The sequence below is a fragment of the Poecilia formosa genome, unplaced genomic scaffold, assembly GCF_000485575.1.
Source record: "Poecilia formosa unplaced genomic scaffold, Poecilia_formosa-5.1.2 Scaffold252, whole genome shotgun sequence".
Classification (NCBI taxonomy): Eukaryota; Metazoa; Chordata; class Actinopteri; order Cyprinodontiformes; family Poeciliidae; genus Poecilia; species Poecilia formosa.
Genome location: NW_006800191.1, coordinates 912,390 through 938,180, shown reverse-complemented (window position 1 = coordinate 938,180; position 25,791 = coordinate 912,390). Strand labels below are relative to the sequence as shown.

The 25,791-nt window shown below is 41.3% G+C and overlaps 1 protein-coding gene across 1 annotated transcript in view; it reads right to left on the bottom strand.

The window, feature by feature from the left end:
- yap1 (Yes1 associated transcriptional regulator) overlaps window positions 1–25,465 on the bottom strand; it is a 37,085-nt gene extending 11,620 nt beyond the window's left edge. The window contains exons 1-4 of the mRNA XM_007569945.2: window positions 24,655–25,465; window positions 22,697–22,932; window positions 10,114–10,232; window positions 9,478–9,591 (exon numbers count right to left, since the gene is read on the bottom strand). Coding sequence (XP_007570007.1) covers window positions 9,478–9,591; window positions 10,114–10,232; window positions 22,697–22,932; window positions 24,655–24,855 — 670 coding nt within the window. The 5' untranslated portion in view covers window positions 24,856–25,465. The remainder of the gene's footprint in view (window positions 1–9,477; window positions 9,592–10,113; window positions 10,233–22,696; window positions 22,933–24,654) is intronic.
- Window positions 25,466–25,791: the final 326 nt, after the last annotated feature.

The window sequence follows — 25,791 nt, the reverse complement described above, 5'->3', positions numbered from 1 at the left end:
ATAAAAGAAATAAAATGCCCACGTCACTCACCCCCTTTTAAATCCAGTCACTGTACACTTAATACTTGTATTTGCCGCTTGTCACCTCTTTGGGACCTTGAAGAGGAGGCATACTTATCCCATCGGCCTTTTCCCTTTGCTCCTTCCCCCTCCTTTGCCTCGCCTCTTCCAGTCTCCCCCACCCCTGTGAAAAGGTCTGGAACAGATTAAGAGTTGGACCGCAGAATAAAGAGGCCTGGCAGAGTTTCAAGTCTGTCTGGGGCTTGAGCAAAATGGGGCCGTGCCTGCACTGGGCCTCACACGGGGGAAAGCCAGCCGGCAACAATCCTCAGTTAAAGGCGCTCGGCCGCTTTTCTTCCCAAAGCTCAAATTAGCCTCCATTATCACAGGACCTAGCTTATAATTGGAAAACCTACAAAACCAGAGGAATTAATTTCCATGCAAAAATATAAAATAAGACACTCAGAAGTATGGCAGCTAGAAATAATCCGGTTTTCCTTCTAGGGGAAAACAAAAATGCCTAGAAAAGCAACTAACAAGGAGGTATAAATTGAAGAAAACAACTTTTTTAGTAGCCAAAACTTTGACACAATGCAGAAAAAATGTTTGCGGCACCTCAGGAGTTAACAGTCATCCTTACTCTCCCCCAGCTTTCAGGGGCCCAGCCGCCTTGTGTGTTCAAGACTTCAAAATCTTCAAAGAGCTCTGCCGATCGCAGCCGCCATCTCCCTCCCCAGCTGCCCTGCTCCCCTTACAACTCTGTTTTGAACTTTCCAGTCCGCCCTCTGTGCACGGCACGACCGCTTACATAAAACCAGAGCTTCGAGCGCCCGGCCTTAACTAAAAAAAAAAAACACACAAAAAGAAAAAACGCTAAAATTAAAGAGGATAACACACCGCACGCCGACCCACACATGTTGCCTTTGTGAACCTGAGGGCGAGCTTCCCTAGGGAAACACGGCTGCAGTGAAAGGATGGCACCTGAAGCAGAAATGAGTCAGAGGGACACATGCAGGAGCCTCGATCTCTGGAAGCCTTCCCAACACCCTGGGGGATTAGCTCATTCCCATGGCTGCAGAGACCTTCCAGCACATGTACCTGGGACCTGTCACTAATTCACCGACGCTGGCACCCACACGCCGAAAGCCAACTGTCAAACTTCAGCTCGGCCTGAAGGATTAATGGCCAACTCAGCTGTTGGGCCAACAATAAAATGGCCGACAAAAGGTTAGGTGGGAATTTTGATGGGAGGCAGGGAATGGGGCGGGGGGAGGTTTGGAGAAATCTGCTTTGAAAACAACAGCGGTTGATTAAAAGCCCCCCCAACAATGGAGGCTGATCAAATGAACCGTGACTCATGAAGGGATGAATCACTTCTTCTTAGGAAGTTATGATGCAAAATACGTCCTGAAATAAACTGGAGCTGAACTGAGATCTTGTAGTTTTACTCTACAACTTGTATCCCCGATTTGGTACCGAGTTACCCAACTATTGCATATCAACTTCTTTCTCTTGGTAATCAAATGCTTTGATTAACACTCAATCTAAATAATCATTGAAATGTTTCAATCATACATATATTTGAACATAAAATGTCTCCCCTCATTTTCTGGCTTTAGGAAACTCACCGTAGCGTGGCTCAAGTCGAGGGTCCAGCCAGGATGTGGTCCTCTTCTCATGGTTGATGTAGTAAATTTCTCCCTCTGATGTTATGGCTTGTTCCCAGTGTTCAGGAAGGGGTCCTGGGGGATTACAAACCAAAACACTGACAAGATTTGCATATGTTGCAATAAGTGACTCTGTATTGTAGCGACCTAAACATTTATAAACTTAAGCAAAGATGAGCTTCAAATTTATTTTTAAGTAGCTCCAGAATATACGCCACAACAACTAAAAAGTTCCCAACATTTGAAGGTTTTATCGCTTGCCAATGACTAAACAGGCTGAAATGAATCCACAGGACACAAAGAAGCAACTTTATTTTCTAGAAATCTAATCTGAGAGTCAGAGCTTCAAAACAACACAGAGGACGTGTAACGTTCTGCCCGAGCCTTCCCTCACCTGGGGCAAATTCCAGCTGCATGGTCAGAACCGAGAGCAGAGACAAGCAAGAACGAGACCAGACCCGTATTCTACACCGTGCTGCGCAAATGTAGCTGTCCATATATACGTTACAATCATTTTGAGTTCAAAATAAAAAAATGAAAAATAAATTAATTAATTACCTAAAAAAAAATAAATAAATAGTATGATTTAGTACACACCATTGGCTGGGTTCATTAGGTTCTGCGGCTGGACTGGAACAGAACTGGGGGGAGCCGGCTGACTCGTCTGGAGGAGGGCCTTGCGAGGATCCTGCCAGGTGGTACTTTTATCATTGTGGCTGCAAGAGGAAAAGACAAGAAAATAAATTAATTTCCTTCTAATGACTAATTTACCACACCAAAAAATGAAAATAAAATAAAAATAACAAATAAAATAAAATAGGGACTGCAATTAATTTCAGCAAACGGCCTTGTTTTTAGTCTGTTTTCCACTTAATGATTAAACTCATTACTAAATTAGCTGATGATCATTTCGATAATTGATTCATCACGATTAAACGTTTCAGTCCTAAAATATATTGTTTCACAAATAAAGTTATGCATCATCAGCATACACATGCTAAGAAATGTTGCAGAGTCTCAGCTTGGAGGATCTTACAGAGTGGCCCTAGATTGGGGCCCTGAGGAACCCCACACGCCAACAGGCATAATGTAGTCCTGGTCCATTAAGTACAACCTGAGCCAATTTATTATGAACTCAAATTATCTTGGTGTAAAAATGTTCACATCCCCTAAGAAAACATGATCTTCAGATAAATATGGCGCAAAAAAAAAAAATAATAATAATAAAAAAAAAGAAACATAAGATGAGCAGAAAATGTCTTGAAAGCTTCCAAGAGGCTGTAATTGGTTTTAAAATAGCTATTCTAACGTCAGACAATGTTGCTTCATCTATTTTCTGACCATCTTTGCCGGGACGGGACAGGACAGGGGCGGGTGGAGTTGGGTGCGCATTGTGTGCAACTCTGTGAAGGCATTGATAATTAGTGCTTTGTTGGCACTTGTTGCTTGATTAAGATGGAAAGCTAATACAGGAAGCCCTCCTCTCCCAGGCAGGACCCTCTCTATTGAGGGAGGGTCAGTCCCAGGGCTCAACGCAGGGGGTCCCTTTTTCCTGGAAGCGGCTCGGACACCGCGGAGTGTCAGGGGCTTTAACAATCTGGCGCCACATTTACAAAGCTTTCACCTGCTTGACAAAGGCGCAGACTGAGCTACGACCTAAAACCTAACTATTCACTTGTTTTGTTTTTGAAGCATCCTATTTAGAGGGCCCTGCCACCACCACCACCACCCTCCGTCCTCCTCCCGTTCCCTCATTCGAAACAAAAAAAAGGCACCAAACTCCAGTAGCGCGTTTGTCCAGTTCAACAATATTGCTTTATTGTTGTACTAGTGAACGAATAATCTTAGCAGGCTGGGACAAAAACAAGATTACATCTGTGATGCCAATTAATACTACTATTAAACTTCAATAACAGCACATTACAGACATGTTTGGCTGCCTGGAGTTCATTTGATCCCAAAGTGCCATTTAGAGCAGATTCTGGAACAGCTGGGCGCAGTCGGATTCAGAAAGTTTCTCTTGGTCAGTCCAGTAATCCTAGCCTGCCTGGCCACTCTCTATCCCAGACCAGAGAGCGAGTGGGCCTGACTCAGCAACTCCTCCCCCTGACACAATGAAACCCATTTTGAAGCCCCCCTCTTGTTTATGCTTTATTGATCAAAGGAGCTGCCAAATCCCTTACTGACCCCTCCCCCAGCCCTCTTTCTCTCCCTCTCTCACACACAATCACAAACTACACACAGTGAGCTGCAGCTACTCCAACTGAAGGTGGCCCTTAAGAAAGTCAGGTCACATGGAAAAGAGTTGAAACAACGAGAAGGAAAAATGAGTTTCCAATTTCACATAACGAATGTAACGTTGTTACATGTGCAATCCCTAGAAAACAAATCCCATTTATACAAAAGTCACCTTTCTGTCTTGATAAAAATTTGTCACAACCTTTTTGACTCTAGAGAGTCAAAATAACTGAGCAGCAGATAACATATTATTGAAAAAGACAATCCTAGCAATGTGACTGATTATGAAGTCATATTTTCTGGTGGAAAAAACTAGAAATAAAGTGTTTACTCTTTAAGCACTGCATTTCAATCATTTAAAAAAAATCCTACCAATGCTGGAAAACAGAAGCAGAAAATTTACAAGCATTTACAAATACATTTACCTGAAATACTTCATTTAAATACATCTGACTTACAGTTATTGCTCTTTAAATTGTCTCCACTTGTTAAATTTGTTTTTTTTGAAAGTTGTTTTGATAATCTGCATGTAAAAAATATTAACCATGTGATTAGAACTCATTTNACACTACATGACAGATACACCGCAATCAGATCGGCAGCCGAGAAACTTCCGTTTTGTTCAACACTTGGCTACATTTAAGACGTGCTGGACATGATTGACAAGTTGCACATTTGTCAACAAGCTGAGCGTGCGGAAGAGGCGATCCAGTGCAGCCGGTTGCGTTGGACAAGAAGTCCCAGCAGAAGGTTTTCCATCGACAATCTGAAACCACCATTCCTGTAAGACCTGATCCTCTCCCACTCACTGACTAACACAGGCTTTGTACATTGCATCAGGCATGACTTATCCTTTCATTATGCCTTTTGTTTCGACTTGAACAAGTCGCAGATCATCCCTGAACACTGACCGCCTCCTCCTCCCGGCCCGACAGGTCCTCGTCAGCTGATCTAATAAATCTGATAGTCCTCGGAGACGAAGCGCTACATCGGCTTGTATAAACACAAAACCACCCTTAACACAAGTTTCTTTCACACAACAATTGTAGTGCCTTGTGCTTCAGCAAGCGAACTACGTGTTTACAATATCAAATGTGTTTGTGATGAAAACACAGCTGTTCCCCTGGTGAAATCTTTGTTATTCTTAGCTGTGGTGGGGGTGGACCTAATAAACATAAGGCAGCAAAGCAATGCCCCAATCTATGCATGCGAAGTAGGTCACGAGCTTTATCATTGTAGTAGGGAGAGGGGAGTTCCAGTAATGGAACCAATGAGGAGCAGCGTTTGCTCATGGGATCCAAGTGACAACCAAAACAAAAGCGTGATAGTGGCACAGTTTTCATGCGGGGCCACGTCTCTGTGCTCCACTGTCCTGCCCTCCTCGGCACCTTTCTCATCACCATTCAATCACTGTCTGTTTACACTCCTGCAGGAGCTGAATGAACTGTAGCTCAGGGCTCTCCCTGGGAAGCTCCGAAGGCCCCACACCGTCTCACATCTCGCCCCTCCACCCCTCCATGCTCTGTGTCCACACAGTCCCCCGCTCGCCACCCCACCCGCATGCACATAAACAAACACACTAGTCACGGAGCTGCCTCCCCCGCTCCCACACACACACGCGCACACACATTATCTGCATGCACCCTTAGGAGAGTGTGTTACTTCTCTCCTGCTTCTTATCTCGTGCAGATACCGAGGCCTTTGGAGGCTGGATCTTTCCGGCACCACGGCACCCTCAACTGTTCTCATGATGGCGTTCCTGTGCATGAGTCATGTCAACAGCACCGCATCCGTCAAGACTCGAGCTTTGATGAGGAGATATATTTAAGTGGTAGGCAAAAACTCCGACAATCTGGAAAACTTTTCAATTTGGATTCACAGACTCAGTGAAACAGAACGCAGCGCCTCGCCAAACTTTTTGCGCCACTTTGCAGTTGTTTAATTACAAGTTTTGCATGTTTCGATACCAATTTGTGTCATCTTTACTCACCATCTCAAGCTTCTGAGGACAGCAACTTATGTTTACTGCCACAGATTCTCAATTGGATTGAATTTTTTTTTGTCATTTTGATATTGATCCGATATGTAAAACTAAGCCGATATTGCCAAAAGACGTGCATTTCCATTTTTGTTGCGGTTTGTGTTTCAGGAAAGGGAGTGAAGGGGTTTGACTAAGAGGTGTTTGGGTATGTGATAGTGATGCAGTGCAGGATTGTGGCATTTATAACTGAAGGAGAGAAGCAACGCCAGTGGTGTGGTCATTTTTTCATACTTTTAAAGACGTATGTCAATAGATATAACACATACAATATTGGTAAATATTGGTTATTGCCCATAACAGTGATGAGAATAATATTGGACATTGGTCAAAATTTTCAGATCAGTGCATCCCTAAATATTGCTTTTAAACTTCTCTACAGCTTCCTCCCTGACTTGTTATTCATGTTCTTGTTTGTCCACCATTTTTCTCCAACAAACCTCTGAGGCCTTTTATCCAACAGCTACATTTATTACAAGATTACTAATTAGGTTACCTCTAATTGGGTGAACTGGATATTACCAAGGATATACGAGTAGAGGTGTCTGTATGTGAAGCTGAAAATCCAGGTATTGTTGAACTTCCACTTCACAGTCACGCTCTGCTGCACAGTATTATGGTTTGTTTGTGGGAAATGTGAAAGAATTCATGGAGTATGAAAACTTTTCAAAGGCAGTGTATGGTCTACCACTGACCTGCAAAGATTCAGTAGCTCTGTGTGTGTGTGTGTGTGTGTGTGTTTAGTTTTTTCACCATAATACCAGGGTTGCGTAATCAGTCTAATCAGGGCAAATCTGTTGTTTTTTTAACCAAGCAGCGCGACTAAGCCCAGATTTAAATATAAATGGAATTTTCCTTCAGGGCTCCTCAGTCAAGGATTCCCCCCAAAGACAAAACATTAAGTCGAAAGTATTCACAAACACTGATGACAAAGTTAAATCATAGGTGGAAAGGGGCCAGAGCGACAGCTCAGAACAAGCAGCACGGTTGAACTTTCAGGACGTGACCGTGTGCGTGGTGTAAATCAGCAGCGCATACAGGTGGCGATTGCAGGTGAGCCGTGCCGATAAGAGACTAGTTAATGCAGTCTGCCTTTTGTCTTCTTCATGCACTCCCGCAGCACAAAGATCCAGCAACTCGAGGCCTTATCAGCCGATCGCTCTGGCAGGCAAACGCAGCACGGGATCACCTGGGGCAGGTAAAGCCGAGGGTGTGCCAACTGTGGGAAGTTCTCAGCACGACCAGGGCACAGAACCTTTGAAGGTTGAGTAAATATTTGCCTTCTCCCGACTTAACAAGTTTAAGAGAAGGCCACTTGTGTTTCTCGTGTCGAGATAAGCCGGTGGAGAGAGAGTCTGGCTGTGATTGAAACACACCTTTGTTGTGTACTACACTGAGGTAAAAGCATTCACACCCTCAGACCTTTTCAGATTGTGTGGGCTTTATTGTAGATGCAGTTTTGCGGGATACACCAACACAAACTGCTGTAGAATTGTTTACGAGAAGGAGAGACGTTTGTTTGTCGGAGAGACGGCGATCACGTGGAAGATCTGGTCAAGTAAGCCTTACTACTTCTAAAACTAACACACCATCCTTGCATTAAAACATGGTGAGGGCAGCATAATGCTACGGGAAAGTTTGTCGTCGTAAACTTCAAGCAAAGTTCAAGGTGGGCATTTTGTCAAACGATGCATCAGGGACGTAGGGTAGAATATTTAAAAATTAAAGAAAAATTAAAAAGTCAACTTTCTGTGTTTTTATTGTGTATTTTATAGTAGCAAAGCTATCAAAGTGAAAACTTTTCTGATTATGCAAGAGAAAACTTCACTTTTTATCTACGAGAGCTTTAAAAATCAAGCTTCCACTACGGAGAATCTACACTTCTTTTCGCTTCAGCACTGGAAGCATAAAAGAAATAAAATGCCCACGTCACTCACCCCCTTTTAAATCCAGTCACTGTACACTTAATACTTGTATTTGCCGCTTGTCACCTCTTTGGGACCTTGAAGAGGAGGCATACTTATCCCATCGGCCTTTTCCCTTTGCTCCTTCCCCCTCCTTTGCCTCGCCTCTTCCAGTCTCCCCCACCCCTGTGAAAAGGTCTGGAACAGATTAAGAGTTGGACCGCAGAATAAAGAGGCCTGGCAGAGTTTCAAGTCTGTCTGGGGCTTGAGCAAAATGGGGCCGTGCCTGCACTGGGCCTCACACGGGGGAAAGCCAGCCGGCAACAATCCTCAGTTAAAGGCGCTCGGCCGCTTTTCTTCCCAAAGCTCAAATTAGCCTCCATTATCACAGGACCTAGCTTATAATTGGAAAACCTACAAAACCAGAGGAATTAATTTCCATGCAAAAATATAAAATAAGACACTCAGAAGTATGGCAGCTAGAAATAATCCGGTTTTCCTTCTAGGGGAAAACAAAAATGCCTAGAAAAGCAACTAACAAGGAGGTATAAATTGAAGAAAACAACTTTTTTAGTAGCCAAAACTTTGACACAATGCAGAAAAAATGTTTGCGGCACCTCAGGAGTTAACAGTCATCCTTACTCTCCCCCAGCTTTCAGGGGCCCAGCCGCCTTGTGTGTTCAAGACTTCAAAATCTTCAAAGAGCTCTGCCGATCGCAGCCGCCATCTCCCTCCCCAGCTGCCCTGCTCCCCTTACAACTCTGTTTTGAACTTTCCAGTCCGCCCTCTGTGCACGGCACGACCGCTTACATAAAACCAGAGCTTCGAGCGCCCGGCCTTAACTAAAAAAAAAAAACACACAAAAAGAAAAAACGCTAAAATTAAAGAGGATAACACACCGCACGCCGACCCACACATGTTGCCTTTGTGAACCTGAGGGCGAGCTTCCCTAGGGAAACACGGCTGCAGTGAAAGGATGGCACCTGAAGCAGAAATGAGTCAGAGGGACACATGCAGGAGCCTCGATCTCTGGAAGCCTTCCCAACACCCTGGGGGATTAGCTCATTCCCATGGCTGCAGAGACCTTCCAGCACATGTACCTGGGACCTGTCACTAATTCACCGACGCTGGCACCCACACGCCGAAAGCCAACTGTCAAACTTCAGCTCGGCCTGAAGGATTAATGGCCAACTCAGCTGTTGGGCCAACAATAAAATGGCCGACAAAAGGTTAGGTGGGAATTTTGATGGGAGGCAGGGAATGGGGCGGGGGGAGGTTTGGAGAAATCTGCTTTGAAAACAACAGCGGTTGATTAAAAGCCCCCCCAACAATGGAGGCTGATCAAATGAACCGTGACTCATGAAGGGATGAATCACTTCTTCTTAGGAAGTTATGATGCAAAATACGTCCTGAAATAAACTGGAGCTGAACTGAGATCTTGTAGTTTTACTCTACAACTTGTATCCCCGATTTGGTACCGAGTTACCCAACTATTGCATATCAACTTCTTTCTCTTGGTAATCAAATGCTTTGATTAACACTCAATCTAAATAATCATTGAAATGTTTCAATCATACATATATTTGAACATAAAATGTCTCCCCTCATTTTCTGGCTTTAGGAAACTCACCGTAGCGTGGCTCAAGTCGAGGGTCCAGCCAGGATGTGGTCCTCTTCTCATGGTTGATGTAGTAAATTTCTCCCTCTGATGTTATGGCTTGTTCCCAGTGTTCAGGAAGGGGTCCTGGGGGATTACAAACCAAAACACTGACAAGATTTGCATATGTTGCAATAAGTGACTCTGTATTGTAGCGACCTAAACATTTATAAACTTAAGCAAAGATGAGCTTCAAATTTATTTTTAAGTAGCTCCAGAATATACGCCACAACAACTAAAAAGTTCCCAACATTTGAAGGTTTTATCGCTTGCCAATGACTAAACAGGCTGAAATGAATCCACAGGACACAAAGAAGCAACTTTATTTTCTAGAAATCTAATCTGAGAGTCAGAGCTTCAAAACAACACAGAGGACGTGTAACGTTCTGCCCGAGCCTTCCCTCACCTGGGGCAAATTCCAGCTGCATGGTCAGAACCGAGAGCAGAGACAAGCAAGAACGAGACCAGACCCGTATTCTACACCGTGCTGCGCAAATGTAGCTGTCCATATATACGTTACAATCATTTTGAGTTCAAAATAAAAAAATGAAAAATAAATTAATTAATTACCTAAAAAAAAATAAATAAATAGTATGATTTAGTACACACCATTGGCTGGGTTCATTAGGTTCTGCGGCTGGACTGGAACAGAACTGGGGGGAGCCGGCTGACTCGTCTGGAGGAGGGCCTTGCGAGGATCCTGCCAGGTGGTACTTTTATCATTGTGGCTGCAAGAGGAAAAGACAAGAAAATAAATTAATTTCCTTCTAATGACTAATTTACCACACCAAAAAATGAAAATAAAATAAAAATAACAAATAAAATAAAATAGGGACTGCAATTAATTTCAGCAAACGGCCTTGTTTTTAGTCTGTTTTCCACTTAATGATTAAACTCATTACTAAATTAGCTGATGATCATTTCGATAATTGATTCATCACGATTAAACGTTTCAGTCCTAAAATATATTGTTTCACAAATAAAGTTATGCATCATCAGCATACACATGCTAAGAAATGTTGCAGAGTCTCAGCTTGGAGGATCTTACAGAGTGGCCCTAGATTGGGGCCCTGAGGAACCCCACATGCCAACAGGCATAATGTAGTCCTGGTCCATCAAGTACAACCTGATCCAATTTATTATGAACTCAAATTATCTTGGTGTAAAAATGTTCACATCCCCTAAGAAAACATTATCTTCAGATAAATATGGCGCAAAAAAAAAAAATAATAATAATAAAAAAAAAGAAACATAAGATGAGCAGAAAATGTCTTGAAAGCTTCCAAGAGGCTGTAATTGGTTTTAAAATAGCTATTCTAACGTCAGACAATGTTGCTTCATCTATTTTCTGACCATCTTTGCCGGGACGGGACAGGACAGGGGCGGGTGGAGTGGGGTGCGCATTGTGTGCAACTCTGTGAAGGCATTGATAATTAGTGCTTTGTTGGCACTTGTTGCTTGATTAAGATGGAAAGCTAATACAGGAAGCCCTCCTCTCCCAGGCAGGACCCTCTCTATTGAGGGAGGGTCAGTCCCAGGGCTCAACGCAGGGGGTCCCTTTTTCCTGGAAGCGGCTCGGACACCGCGGAGTGTCAGGGGCTTTAACAATCTGGCGCCACATTTACAAAGCTTTCACCTGCTTGACAAAGGCGCAGACTGAGCTACGACCTAAAACCTAACTATTCACTTGTTTTGTTTTTGAAGCATCCTATTTAGAGGGCCCTGCCACCACCACCACCACCCTCCGTCCTCCTCCCGTTCCCTCATTCGAAACAAAAAAAAGGCACCAAACTCCAGTAGCGCGTTTGTCCAGTTCAACAATATTGCTTTATTGTTGTACTAGTGAACGAATAATCTTAGCAGGCTGGGACAAAAACAAGATTACATCTGTGATGCCAATTAATACTACTATTAAACTTCAATAACAGCACATTACAGACATGTTTGGCTGCCTGGAGTTCATTTGATCCCAAAGTGCCATTTAGAGCAGATTCTGGAACAGCTGGGCGCAGTCGGATTCAGAAAGTTTCTCTTGGTCAGTCCAGTAATCCTAGCCTGCCTGGCCACTCTCTATCCCAGACCAGAGAGCGAGTGGGCCTGACTCAGCAACTCCTCCCCCTGACACAATGAAACCCATTTTGAAGCCCCCCTCTTGTTTATGCTTTATTGATCAAAGGAGCTGCCAAATCCCTTACTGACCCCTCCCCCAGCCCTCTTTCTCTCCCTCTCTCACACACAATCACAAACTACACACAGTGAGCTGCAGCTACTCCAACTGAAGGTGGCCCTTAAGAAAGTCAGGTCACATGGAAAAGAGTTGAAACAACGAGAAGGAAAAATGAGTTTCCAATTTCACATAACGAATGTAACGTTGTTACATGTGCAATCCCTAGAAAACAAATCCCATTTATACAAAAGTCACCTTTCTGTCTTGATAAAAATTTGTCACAACCTTTTTGACTCTAGAGAGTCAAAATAACTGAGCAGCAGATGACATATTTTTGAAAAAAACAATCCTAGCAATGCGACTGATTATGAAGTCATATTTTCTGGTGGAAAAAACTAGAAATAAAGTGTTTACTCTTTAAGCACTGCATTTCAATCATTTAAAAAAAATCCTACCAATGCTGGAAAACAGAAGCAGAAAATTTACAAGCATTTACTAATACATTTACCTGAAATACTTCATTTAAATACATCTGACTTACAGTTATTGCTCTTTAAATTGTCTCCACTTGTTAAATTTGTTTTTTTGAAAGTTGTTTTGATAATCTGCATGTAAAAAATATTAACCATGTGATTAGAACTCATTTTGTTCTAATCTGCCGTCCTGTTGGTCGTCTTGTGAATTGGTGAGAATTGCACAAAAGTGCATAAAAGGCTCGTACACAGAATCTATTTGAAATTTCACAGGCCTTGTTTTTGTAGTTTTGCCACAGTTATGGTGTTTATCCTGCTTTTCCTCCATTTAAAGACAAATTACAGAAAGGGCAGAGAACAGAGACTATGGGAGCAGACTAGTGGCCAAGCAGTGGGATATGGGAGGAAGGGCTTATTGTAAATAAGAGGTCTTAACATTTTGGCAAACAAACGCAAAAACAAAAAGGAAGAAAAGGAAATGAACAACCTTTCCAAAACATGTGATTTTTTTTTCTCCAAACTTGTGCAAAGATCTTAGAGCAAATATTTAAAATAAAAATACTTTCCTAGATACTACATTTTGTCTGGATACCAACTTTTTGTATCTCAGTCTGTGGAAACGGTTATAAACAAAGCCCTCAGTTCAAAACGAGGGCAGTGATAATCTAAAGTCTGATGAAATCCAGACATTATTAGTGCTTCCAACTCAATACTGCACTGTATTCAAAGAGCCTAGATGTGGGGAAAAAAAAACCGGGTTAATTAGTTACTAGGAATCAGTAATTCATCACCAGCTTTTAAAACTAAAAGATAACCCATTCAATCATAGCTGCCCGGAACCGCTCCGTATATGGCCAGCCATACAGCACGTCCCATGGGTGAAACATAAAACAAAACAATGTCATGGCAACTGGTGGGCCGGCTGGAGGCCACCAGTTGCTGTCAGGAATTGCTGATGAACATTGAGTGCAAGAGTCACAACTGCTCCCTGCTGCCTTCACATGTCTCTGACAGCGTCAGAAGCTTTCCAAGACTGCCACTGCGCCCGTCCTAAAAATCTAACAGGCAGTGGATATAAAGGATAATGATTTTGAAAGTAAATGGAGGTTTTCTTTCTTAAAAAGATATGAAAAACAATTTTGTGGCCAATTTCAAAAAGGATTTTGTAAAGTTATAACCTGCTGGTAATGATTTTAGTCCATAGGAACTGTATTTTTTTCCTAACTTTCCTCCTGAAAGATGTCATTTATTATTACTTATATTAGGAGAGGAGGTGACATCATGCCATCTGTGTAAGAGAAGAATCACAGTAAAAAAATGGTTTGTTTTTGCAATAAACAAGGAGAATATTAAAGTTGACATTTTACCTGCTGATGTCTTGCTCTCTCTCACTCTTCTGCAGCCTATAAGAACAGCAAACTTGTCGCAATGTAACTTATGTTGAGAATAACAGTATTTTCTGCTCAGAAACAACTTCCACATCACATAACTTTGCTGATAAAACACAAAGGTCGTTTGGAAAACTGTATTCTCTTATCGGTCAAAGGTCAAATTTTTTAAATAATTTTGAGTCATTTACCAATGCGCCTTGGTGGATCTCTAAGATGCCAAAGCTTTTTTCTTTTAATCAGTTTTAACAGTTGTCCTTGAAACTGACAATTCAAAACATTAAATAGGAATTAATAAGGTGAGGCTTTTCATAAAAGACTACAGAAAGAGCCTGTTGCCTCTTTCATAAAACAGTTTGTTTCTACTGAAGGAAGAGTCGTCCTGTACACAGCTGTCGGTATCTACAACAACTCTGAAGAATCCTGTATTATACGAGAAACTGTGGAATTAATTAAGCATTTTTAAATTGTGAACTGAATTATAGTAAAGGCCATGCAGTCAAACTTCTCTGTCCAGTGCCTCACTTTAACCTTTTAATATGAGTAAACAACTCAGTTTTGTTTTCCCCTAGTTTATCAAACAGTTTCATTTTAAGATTAGTTTTTTAAAATTGCTACAGCTTACAATGTTTGATACAAAAAAAAAAGTTGGATTCTTGATACAATCCATCATTTAAATTGTCAGTTTGCCATCATTGTTGATGTTATTTAAGGTTCTCCGTTCTAGTCAGCACTAACTTTGACTTTCCCAAAATATTTAGGATATAATTTTCAAAATTCTTCTCCACTCACAAGGATTTGGTCCCAACTTAAAATGTCGCACATTTTCTGTTAAAAGTTCTGGTGAAAGTACTGGAGGATGGGAAACACCATCATTTCAAATTAAGGTTAAAGGTCTTGGCCACACCCAGCTTTAATACTAGTGGTGTGCAGAAAATAAATCATCTTCAGGGTTTAAAGCAGTTTGAAACCAGATTGAATGTTTGCTCCACTGATGGATCTAAACGTTAAGAAGGCAGATGTTTATATCGATGTTTCTCTGGTGGAGAACAGGGGAGTGAGGACGTAGGAGTGCAGCAATGATGAAACACTCCCATAGCCGAGTTGTCAAAATGTTAAAAATGGACTCCTCAGGCCACAGGGGCTCCACCCTGGGAGAGCAGGCTTGGAAGGTGGTTGAGGCGGCTGAGTGCAGAGTTCACTGAGGGGAGGCCAGATGTGATCAGTTCTGGGAGATGAGGACGGCCACATCCTCTCTGGTTGGCTGGGGATGCCTGGCTGCCTCTCTATCAGCAGGACATCATCAAGGGAGATTATTTAGGCGACCTCTGTGACCCCGCCGTGGCTTTAAGTTTCTCTTTGAAGGACGGCTTGTTTCATTAAACGCAGTAATGAGGAAACTAATCAACAAAGTACCAGGACTGAGCCGTCTATTGTTCAGGAGTTCAAAAGATGGGGAACCACAAAAAGCTTTGTTTTAAGGTTATACTTGTCAATCAAATATGTTATCATGAAAGACATGAGGTAAAGAACATTTTCTTTTTTTTTTTTTTTTAAACAGATAAAGACAACAATTTAAATGTTCTCATCCTGTTGCACATATGTGAGGGTGAGTACTTCTAGGAATGGTAAGCCCAACCTTGGAGAATCCACTTCTCAGATACTGCATCTCTGTGGAGATGCCCTTGGCGACAGTGGAGGCACTGATGTCTGAATCAGAGGTGTTACATCAAGACTTCGGTAAACACTAGCCTGACTTTCTCACAGTCCCGTTTGTGTACCGAGCTGACAGGCCACAGTTGAACAGGAAGGTTCTTGTCTGTGTGTGGTCAATAAACCAAAAGTTTGTCAAACACAAATCTGCCCCCAAATGAGGCCTTCACACAGGCTTCTAGGCCAGTCTTCCCACCGCCATTTGTGACCGACCACTTGGCCTTTGCTTCAAAAACAGTTAAATGTGGAATCCAACTTGTGGATTGGGTACAGTTATGGTTGCCACAAGACCCTCTCTAAAATCTGTTTTAGATTATCCAAGGTCAAAAAAAAAAAATAAAATCAAAAACACTTTTGATAACTTGAACAAGGAAAAAATAATAAATTCTATGGAACTCAACTCCATATTTGTGAAAAATGTTGCCATTTTATAGGCCATATCTAAAACATTCTGAGGAAAATGATGCAGTTGAAATACTTGGATGCAATGCCACTTGACATGCACTTAGCATGCATTTGCAAAGTCACCAATTTATGAACGGCATTCATTTTCCTTGCATCAGATTGGCTGTACCTCCAAGAGCGGCAGAAAGGATGACTGTAGATGTTAGCTGTGTCGGGGTGCATCTATAAAACAGGCTGGCTGAGAAACCAGCTCTGATTCAGTTCATGAAACTGAGGTCATGAACCTTCGCAAAGGTCTGAGAATCAGCTACTTTCCCCTTTATGCTTAATCATTTTGATCATTTTCACATAGGAAATAACACCCAATAGTCTTTCATTTATAACATCATAAGTGGTGTAAAACAATTATTAGTAAATTATCTCTATGAAAGTTTACAGGTAGACGTTCACTGAGTAATTAGCCGCTTTTCAGCTTCGTCGAATCCCAAATTATTTTTTCTCCCCAAAGGTAAACCGTTTCTCCACCAAGGTGTGAAAAACCCCATAAAAAAAAACTGTGGTGAAAGAATGCATTCATCAAACCACACTACAGTAATTTATTTGATCAGTCTTTGTCACTGTTTAAACAAATAGAAAAGACGATAAGTCCCCCCACAACCCCCCAATTGTGGGAAACCAGGCCCATAAAAACATTTAAAAATCCAAGTGTGAAAAGACAAAAGTGTCCATCAACACAGAGCTCTACCTGCCCCTGAGGGCACACAATAGCCTCTCCCTCAAAGCTTTCCTCTGCTTAGGGCCGACTTCCCACGGACTAAAAGGCCCTTTCAAAGCTGCATTTAATAAGCCCCGGAAACGGTGATTACCCCGCTAAGTTCACCGGTGTGTCTAAATTAGAAACCTTCATTAGTTTATGACCCGGCCCTGAAGAGTGGGGCTCCCCAGCCCCACCGCCCCCGCCTCGCTGTCCCAGCACCGAGCAAGGTGACCCAACCTCGGTGCCCCCGCAGCCACAAATCAAAGGCCGGAGTAAACTGCTGGAAGAAAGGTCAACAGACTTTGTTGACAGTCTTCCAGTCTTTGTTTTTATTTAACAGACGAGACAAAGAAAATGTTTTAGTAGATTAGCTCATGCTTAAATCCTTTTTTCCATGAAGACTGTGGCTACCTTTTCCTGGCAATGACGTTGTGATTTTGACTATTTTTCTTGATGAAGTTTTTTTCCAATCAGCTGTTGAATTTTGTTTCACTGAGAAACATTTCAGTGGTCTGATCATGCTAATGCTACTCTATTTTTAAAAAAAAGGCTGGCGGATCGGAAACGTTCAGGTATAGAGAAATGGTGAAACATCTTACAGCTGCTGCTCTTCCTCCGCCATCTTTAAGCTGCATGTCAGCCATTTGTCTATTTCGGGAAGGCTCACATGAGTCTCAACAGGCCTGTGGTCTGAATAAAGATCACTGTTACACTGCTGGGACAAAGACAGGGCCAGAGTTTCTCCTGGACCGTCGTCTAGTCATCGCCACATGGCTGCCATTTAACTCCGCCGACACAAAGGAGGCATCACAGCAGAGCCACGGCTCCATTCACCCCAAAACTGAGGCGGACTTTTAAAAGGGAAGAGGGACGGAGGAATCTCCGTGGGGCTGTGGAGACTCTCTGGAAGGAAATCAGTACCCGCAGTGTACCAATAAACAGCCGAGAAAGAAAGAGACGCCGCGTCTTTAAAAAAAAAAAAAAAAAACTTTCACCCATAGTTGATTTATCTCGTTGGACAACAGCAGTCAGAGGAGTGAAATGTGAGCCCGCTGCTCGGCTCTCCTAGATGCTCCAACTCCCCACCCCCACCAGTTCATCCATCCTTGGCCCACCCACACAAACACTCCTGATTCACTCCCTGTGCAATGCGTCTTAGTCAGGCACAGGCTGTTTATAAATAGGAGAGTGTCTTTTCCAGCAGCTCCGCCGAGGCCAGGCCACCTTTACTTCAGATCGAGTATCTGCTCTTTGATGTGTGCTGTTTGGAGGACGTCTTCTGGCGTTTTCTGCGCTCAAACACAAATCTTCAGTGGAACAATCACTGCGGTTGCATAACACGCCAGCTGAAACAAGAGATCTCAACTCAGCTTTTCTGAAATCCGGCAGTCCAGAAAACTTTCTGTGCAGTTAGAATAGTCGGGCCTCTTTTCTGACGAGGATAAATTCTTTATTAACACATGAGTGTAAATTTTCACAGTTTTCTAAAGCTCTGTCAACGCATGGGAAAATGCTGTACGGATTTTTTGGTTTTGTTTAATTGTTTTTCTCACTGTCCAGCAAGTACAATACCACGTCATCTCACACTATTGGCCGTACGCTCGTTTCATATAGTCTTCTGCTATGACGCAGTTTGTATCCACCATGTTAGAGAAGCCCAGAGAAATAAATCGTCGTCTGTAATAAGATGATTTTTAGCATGTCTGTCATTCAACAAGCTGGGTTTGAAAATGTTGGCAGTTAAGGTAAAGCGCTTCACGCAACACATGGAGACTGACGTTTTTGCGATGGGAGTTGTGTAAACATCACTAATTGTTGATATAAAATGATAAAAACAGTTTATAATCATTGCAAAACAAAGACAAAATGACTAGAGCTTATATTTTAATCAATCACTGCTTAGGGAAGTAAAATATTCAGAATGCTGTTCTTATTGCTGATACTTGAATCAGAAAAAATATATATATATTGGAAGGTCAAAACTTTACAATAAAACTTAACCGACAATCAGCCACAAAATTCAGATGAGTACATCTCTGTCAAAGATTCAATTTGTACTCACTTTAAATATTTCACATCTGCTTTGACAGATGATGATTTAGGGTAATGAGCTTTCACAACAGTCTGCTGTAAGAAAATTGGGTTATGCAATGGCAATAATTCATGCCTAACATCTGGAGGTACCTCAGTTATTATGGTGTGTTTAAAGGGTTCTAACCCATCATATTTTGGTATATTCCCTGTATGTTGAGTGTCTCAAATAAAGAAAGGAAATGTGGCAAGCTACAAAATTTTCCAAATGACTTCAATATGCCGAGACAGAATGCCAAGGCGTGTGTGAAGCAGAGGGAATGAATTGGGGAAGGGGTGAAATGATAATTTATCAGATTTTATTAAAGCAACAGATTTAACCATGCGTCACCAGTCACCTAGTTGAAAATCGGGAGACCTCCAATATTGTTTTGGTGTCGAAATATAATGTAGAACCAATACTATGACCTTTTATTTATTGAACAATGTGCATCACAATACATTTAAATCCTGTCTTAGTAAGTGTATTCATTTTCAGCCCTACAGTCCAGTGGCAAACACTGACTCACAGATTTGCTCTCTGACCCTCCTTAATGCATAACAATAATAATAATTTTAAAAAAAAAGACAATACAGTTTAGGACTATCCTTCCACATAATCCAGCAGCAGAGCTGACTGTCAACCGCCCAGTTCCAAAACAAAGGGTTAAGGTGCAGTCAGGCTGTCGAGTGAAAAAGAAAAAAAAAAAAAAAAGAACAGTAACCTGGATATGTACTGTGGAAAAAAATAAAAATGTTTTGTTGACCGATATCACAACGTATGATTTCGCAGCACTGTGTGCTGAACAGTTTTCTAGAATAGATGCAGGCAGCTAAAGGTCATCGGCGATGTGATCATAATTTGATTTTAGGGAAAGCCCAATCGTGATAACATTTCCAAATATTGCACTGATGATGTCAGTTCTTTTAAACCCCCATTTTGTCTCCGAGTTCACTTTTTCCATCATCTCAAAGTACACAGTCTGAACTTTACCACACTTTCACTGAAATCTGAATCAACTGTGGGCATCATAGAGAAGTACTCCAACTGGTCCAATGTTTTATATGAATGTCGCAGCTGCATAGGAGGGCCTACATCTAGAGATGGTATGAAAATATCCACAACCATGTTCCCTTACACATCTTTTTTCTATGAAAAAGATGGGGAACTGCTCAAGCCAAGTCTGTTTGAATGGAGAACATTTCTGAACATCAATTTCCCAAGTCTTCCTACAGTTTCTCAATCTCCATATTTACAGTGGTCGTCCAGCATCCTCTGTATTATAGCTCCATTCATCTTCAGCTCTGACCAGTTCTCCTGTACCGGTGCAGATGCCTACAGCATGATGCTGCCACCACCATATTTCACAGTTTCGAATTGTGCACCAAGGATGGCATTGCGTAGTTTTCCACCACATATGCCATTTTGGTGGCAGGCCAAAATGTTGAGTGTTGATGTCACCAGGCCACAGCAACCACTTCCAATGACAGCGACTCTCTTTCACCACATTTGTAAAGAGCAGATCAATACTCAAGGCATGTATGAATGATTAGGTCAACTTGGGGAATTATTTGCACTTTACACACCGGTGCACCAAAACTTTATGCAGCAAAAATATATACATTTCTGTAAAACACGTGCAAAGCCTAATTAGTGAATCAAACATTGGTAAACTGCGTATATTATGCGTTTAAGGGCGATGCCTCCTTTCAGCTACTCTTGCTTTGTTCTTTCTCTTCTTTTTGTGATTTTACAGTTTTAGAAGAACGGCATTAAAAGAAATACCAGATGTTCGCCAGATGTATGACCTTAAAACATCTGGAAATGAACGATTTCTCCTGATCTGACTAAATTTGAAGCCGTCGTGTTTTCCTTTTCTTTTTTTTTTTTCCACCAGACTCCTGTGTTGCTGGATAACATTTCTAAGAACCCATAACATTTTGCCTTTAAAAGGGGCAGGAATAATATCTACTGAGCTCAAATCGTCTCCAAACATAAGCTCCAGCGCTTACACAAAGGTCTGGAACATTTCACAAAGGCTGGTTTATATTAACATAAATTGTTGACATTACATCATTTCTTTATGAATAATTCAAATGATCCGTACACACAGCAAATCATTCAAACAACTTATAAATATGGAGAGTGCTAAAGGGAGAGAAAAAAAATGGCCCACTCCGTTTCTACATTTCAGCTTTGTGGCAAAATAAAATGTTCTTGTGGACTTGCTAGCTACCTACCAGCTTACTTTGCATGTGGAGAAGATCTGCGGGTTAGGAGACGAGCATAGCAGGACTGTCTGTACTTTTGCTGTCTGGGGCAACTACAGTGGTCCATTGTTTCTACTGAAACCTGAGACCAAGAAAAGGAACTCCACATACAGCAGGGTCCCTGAAGGCTTCTCTCGTACGCAGACGCCACCAAATTTAATAACCTACAATCTAACTTTTGCAATTGTCTCTGAGCACACTGGCCACTATTGTGCACTGTAGATAATTTGAATGTTATTGTCAGCACAATGCATGGAAGAGAACTGCAGTATGAGAAGGAGACCTTTACTGAGAGGTAAAAATGTTTAGACCTGTAACAAATGTGAGGAATTTAAATGCCCGGTTGTCATGACAAGTTTCTAACCTTAACAAGCTACTGAGGTATTATGCTTAGGCTCAACTTTGTGTTTGTTTTTCCAGAAAAACAAAATAATCAAATTTTCTTCTAAGCGTTACAAAAATACCAAAGCTAGCTAACCGTTAGCTGCTATACATGCAAAAGTTAACATCAGCTTCAGAGCTCGTCATTGCGCTAATTTACAGGTCTGTTTTTATCCCATTGAATGAACTGGAACTATATAATCATATTTAGTTCAAAATCTATAATACTTCAGAGTGATAAAATCTTAACATTAAAAAAAGATTTTAAAAATGAACAGTTCAAGATTTAGGAAATCTTCATCAGTCAAGAAAAGTGATGGGACTTGAGCGGTTTGGTCCTCCGCCTCCGTTTGCGCATGTGGCTTGTGCACCAGAATTGCAGCTGTACCAGAAACGTGAACAGAAAGGTTCCGGCTCAGGACTTTTGCATGTTACAAAACAGAAACGGGATTAATTGTGCTAAAATTTTCAACGTTAAAATCTATGTAATAATTGATCAACATTTGCGCATTAATGTCGCCAGCCTTAATGAAAACAAAAAGGAGAATGTTCAATGCTTTTTACGTTTCACAAATTAGACAAACCATAATATGTAAATGAGTGAAACCTGCTCTGAAATAGTCTATAAACAAACAAAAACTACTAACATCTTATCTTTTCTTGTGAATCAAATATTGTGTACCTGACCTGAGCTGGATGCAATATAAAATTTACCAACATGGCATAACATCATCAAATTATTGCCAACTATTATGTTAGGATGTCCTGATCTGATCACTGCATTATTTAAATGACTGCTACGGTTTAAACAAGCTATGTTTTGTACAGCAAATTCTACACAATTACAAAATATTTGTTGCAAAAATACATTAAAATCCATGTATACCATTTTGTTCATCTAATAAATTTGTATTTTTACAATGTGCTATTCACCCTTTATAATAAAGTCTCCAGTTAAATAAAGAATACATTGGCTATCGCTGCGCTCTGGGCTTTGATAATAAGAAACAGCTTTTGGGCCCAATGCAGAAGCAGCTGAAACACTAATCAATAGATTTTATGACATTAAAAGCAAAGCAACTTTTTTTTTTCTTTATTGGCCAAAACCAGAGTCAGCAGGTCAGGTTTATCGCTGCATGTTAGTGCCATCGTTAGTCTAGACTGTAAGAAAACTGCTTTAAATTAAATAAATTGTTAACAGCACCATATGGAGTTTAAGACTACAGCTGCAAGTTGTGTCACATGAAATATATATTTAGAAACAAATGATACATTTATGTACATTTTGGATAATATGCTGGTGAAGCATTATTGTGTAGAAACCCCAGCTAAGATAAAACATTTGTCAGTGTCAAAAAAAAGGGAGGGTGAAACTGAACCTCCTTTTCTAAAATTTACTCTGGTGTTATTCCACTTTTAAACTATAGAGTTTTCAATAAGGATGTGCAAATCGAGCTACAAAATTGTCAATTCCTTCTTTTTTTTATTGTCTTTGAAGATTGCAAAAAAAAAAAAAAAAAAAAAAAAAAACTGAAACAGAAAAGAAACTCGCTGCAAGTACACTTACTTAAGAAAGTATCTCTGTCCTGAGGTAGTCTTGGCCATCTCCCACCCTGCTGGCAGGGGCACGTCGTCGGGAATCTCATAAGAAGATTGACGGAGATGCTGAGGAGAGGCGCCCGCGGAGGCCATTCCAGAGAGCGAGCCACCAGAAACGGCTCCCAGCTGCAGGGAGGCCGGGGAAGAGTGTGCTCGGACATGGTGGGGGGTGAGCACCCCGCCACTTCCAGCATCGGTGCTGGCCTGTGGAGAGGTTAGGAAAGTCGACAACCATTCAACAAGTCTGTCTTTTAGCTTAGAATTTGTCTCAGGACGTTTTGTTTACATGTACACAGCACTATGAAAATGAGACTTTAGACAGCGTTAAAAATCAGGAAGCTTATTAAGTGGGAATGCAATTTTCAATAATGGTTGAGTTCTGACATTCACAGCCTTGGTTTGATCGTCTTACCAAAACGTTTCGATTGGAAAGTAACCGACGATGTTGGTTGAGTCATTCGTTGAATTAGGTGTCAAATGAGAACAGAAATTATACAGTCTGAATAAAATTTAGTTTCAATAGACTTTTGGCTGAAAATTTGTCTGTTGGAGCTATAACCCCCCTCATCAACATGCCATCTTCTTCAAACAGGTTTTTAAGGCATTTTGGTCCAAATTTATGCTCCAACTAGTTAAGCAACAGCAGCAACTTGCTATCAAGTGGAGCATCTGAAGCCCGAGGCAGTTGTTGCCAATGAATGGCGCACCTTAGCTGTGGTTGTCAGCGTAAAGATTTACAGGCCACCTTGTTAGAATAGAATTAATCACAAACCAGTTCTTATGCGTCGTTTCTTTTTAACTTAGAAGGACAAACCAGATGAGCAAAGTCACATTCACAATTAGTTACTAGTTAATGTCAAGAGTCCAGTGATGGTGTAAAAATATCCAATTAAGAGTGTTTTAAAAGTTAAGGATGTGTTGGCTGCTGAATGTAGTATTTCTACTCAAATATTTTCTAGTTAAGATTTGCCATCTTATAAGTGAAACGATAAAATGCAATGAAAAATTTTGCTTCTTTCTCAGTATGATATATACAAAGAGAAACTTCTATTTTTACACATGTGAACAAGCATCCAAGATTCTACAATTCTCAAAATTGTGCAGAGGATGCCACTGGTGTAGTCCTCAGAGACAACACTGACATCAACACCCGTCCATGCTCAATGATTATCTGTGCAAGGTTGTGGTTGAGACTGAGGACTTATGAGCAAGTTTTTCCCCTTAAAATGAAACCTAAAATGTAAAAACAGTCTGCTACAACAGTAGCTGTCCGTTTGCAGTCCCAACGAGTAAGACTGTTTCTACTTTGATTTGCTTTTGTAAAATCCCACAACAGACCGATGAAGTCTATTCCACCTCTATTTGTCTGTCAGTGCGGTTCTGCTACTTAGAAAACTTAGCATTTACTCGATTGGAATTTGTTTTGAAGTTTCAGAACTACTGACCTGGAGAATGGAGTCAGGGACTGTGGCGCATGCGCACTAATTATAAAACTTAAGTTTCAAGGAGGGAGTTCGGCGGGGGGATGGGGGAAGAGATGGGAAGGAATTGGAGAAAAAAAAATCGCAAAAAAGTATAAATATTATTGATCTTTCACAAACAGACGTCTAAGTTCACGCAATCTCTTATAATTCATTTATTTTTAAAAGGAAAACAACATCGTCCAACTTTAATTAGACCCATGTCTTCAAAAATGTATACATATTCCGTTAAATGCGCCGTTTGTTAGATGTACTAATATGTTTTCGTTTTGTTACACACGAACATTTAGATTTAAAAAAAAATATGCACGCCTGAAAATGACAACAAAGTGTGAGAATAAGTAAGTTACATGAAATGAAGGGGATGAGTCACGTAATGAAGGCCCACGGGAAGGCCCCAGCTTTAATCGGGATTTCTAAGCAGAGAGAAGCAGGGAGGGCTTACTTGTCTGGAGTGGGACTTGGGCTCTGGGGGCTTGAAGAAGGAGTCCGGCAGATTCCTCATCCTCATAGGCAGTGAAGCGGGAACGTTGGAGCTTTTCGGGTTCATCACACTATTAAAAAGTAGCTCCAGGTCAGTCTGCGAGTCGCCCCGTACGTGGACGATCTGGTGTCCGGCTGGAGGGTTGTGCTGGTTCGGATCCATGTTCCCCCACCAAATAAAATTTTAAAAAAGGAAAAGAAAAAAGATGCAACTGTCGGAGAAACTTTTTCCCCCCCTCCCCCCAAGTGTCCCAAAAAGTTATAGCGCAGAAACTCGGCAAAGAGAAGCTTGAGCCAATCCCCAAATCTTTGACACGCAGCAGGAAATCTGGAAAATCTCGACGCGTCTCAGTAAAGCGTATCCAGCGTCATTCTAAAAGTTTACTTCAAACACACACACAAAAAAGTTTGTCACTTTGCTACAAAGTGTGTTAGCTGTCAGAATCTGCAGTAAAAAGCAGCGTTTCCCCGTTGTTTCCTGCTGGCATTCTTGTTAATGTAACAAAGCGCATATCTACTCCACTCTGGAATCTCGTTGTCGCCCCCGCTCATGGAAGTTAAAAGTAAAAACCGCAGAGGCAAACCGCAAAACACCGAAAAAAAAAACAAACCAATATGAACTTTTGGCTGACAGGACCCCGCGGTTCTTCCCACGGTTAAATCCGAACTATCCTCGGTTATCTTTCAGTAAAAACCATAGTAATGTTGAGCAAATCACCGCTCCTCACTGGTTCGGGAGGGGGGAAAAAGTTTCATCCTGTTGAGTCTAAACTTTGGGCAGGATCAAACTTTATGGCCCATGGGGCGTCAGAGGCGGGGCCGACTTCCTAATGGGACAGGACGCTTTAAAGGTACAGTTTGACTGCAAGAAACCTGAAAAGTTAGTCCTTGTTGCAGTATTTATTTATTTATTTATTTATTTATTTATTTATTTATTCAAATAATATCCCAATATCTTAAGAATTGTTTTATTCCATAACATTTTACAACGACGTTATCGAACAAACAAAAAACACCAAGTGATGTGTACATTTTGGTATTTTAAAGAAAAGAACATTTAAACATGTACACAAATAAATAGCATATCTATAAAATACTA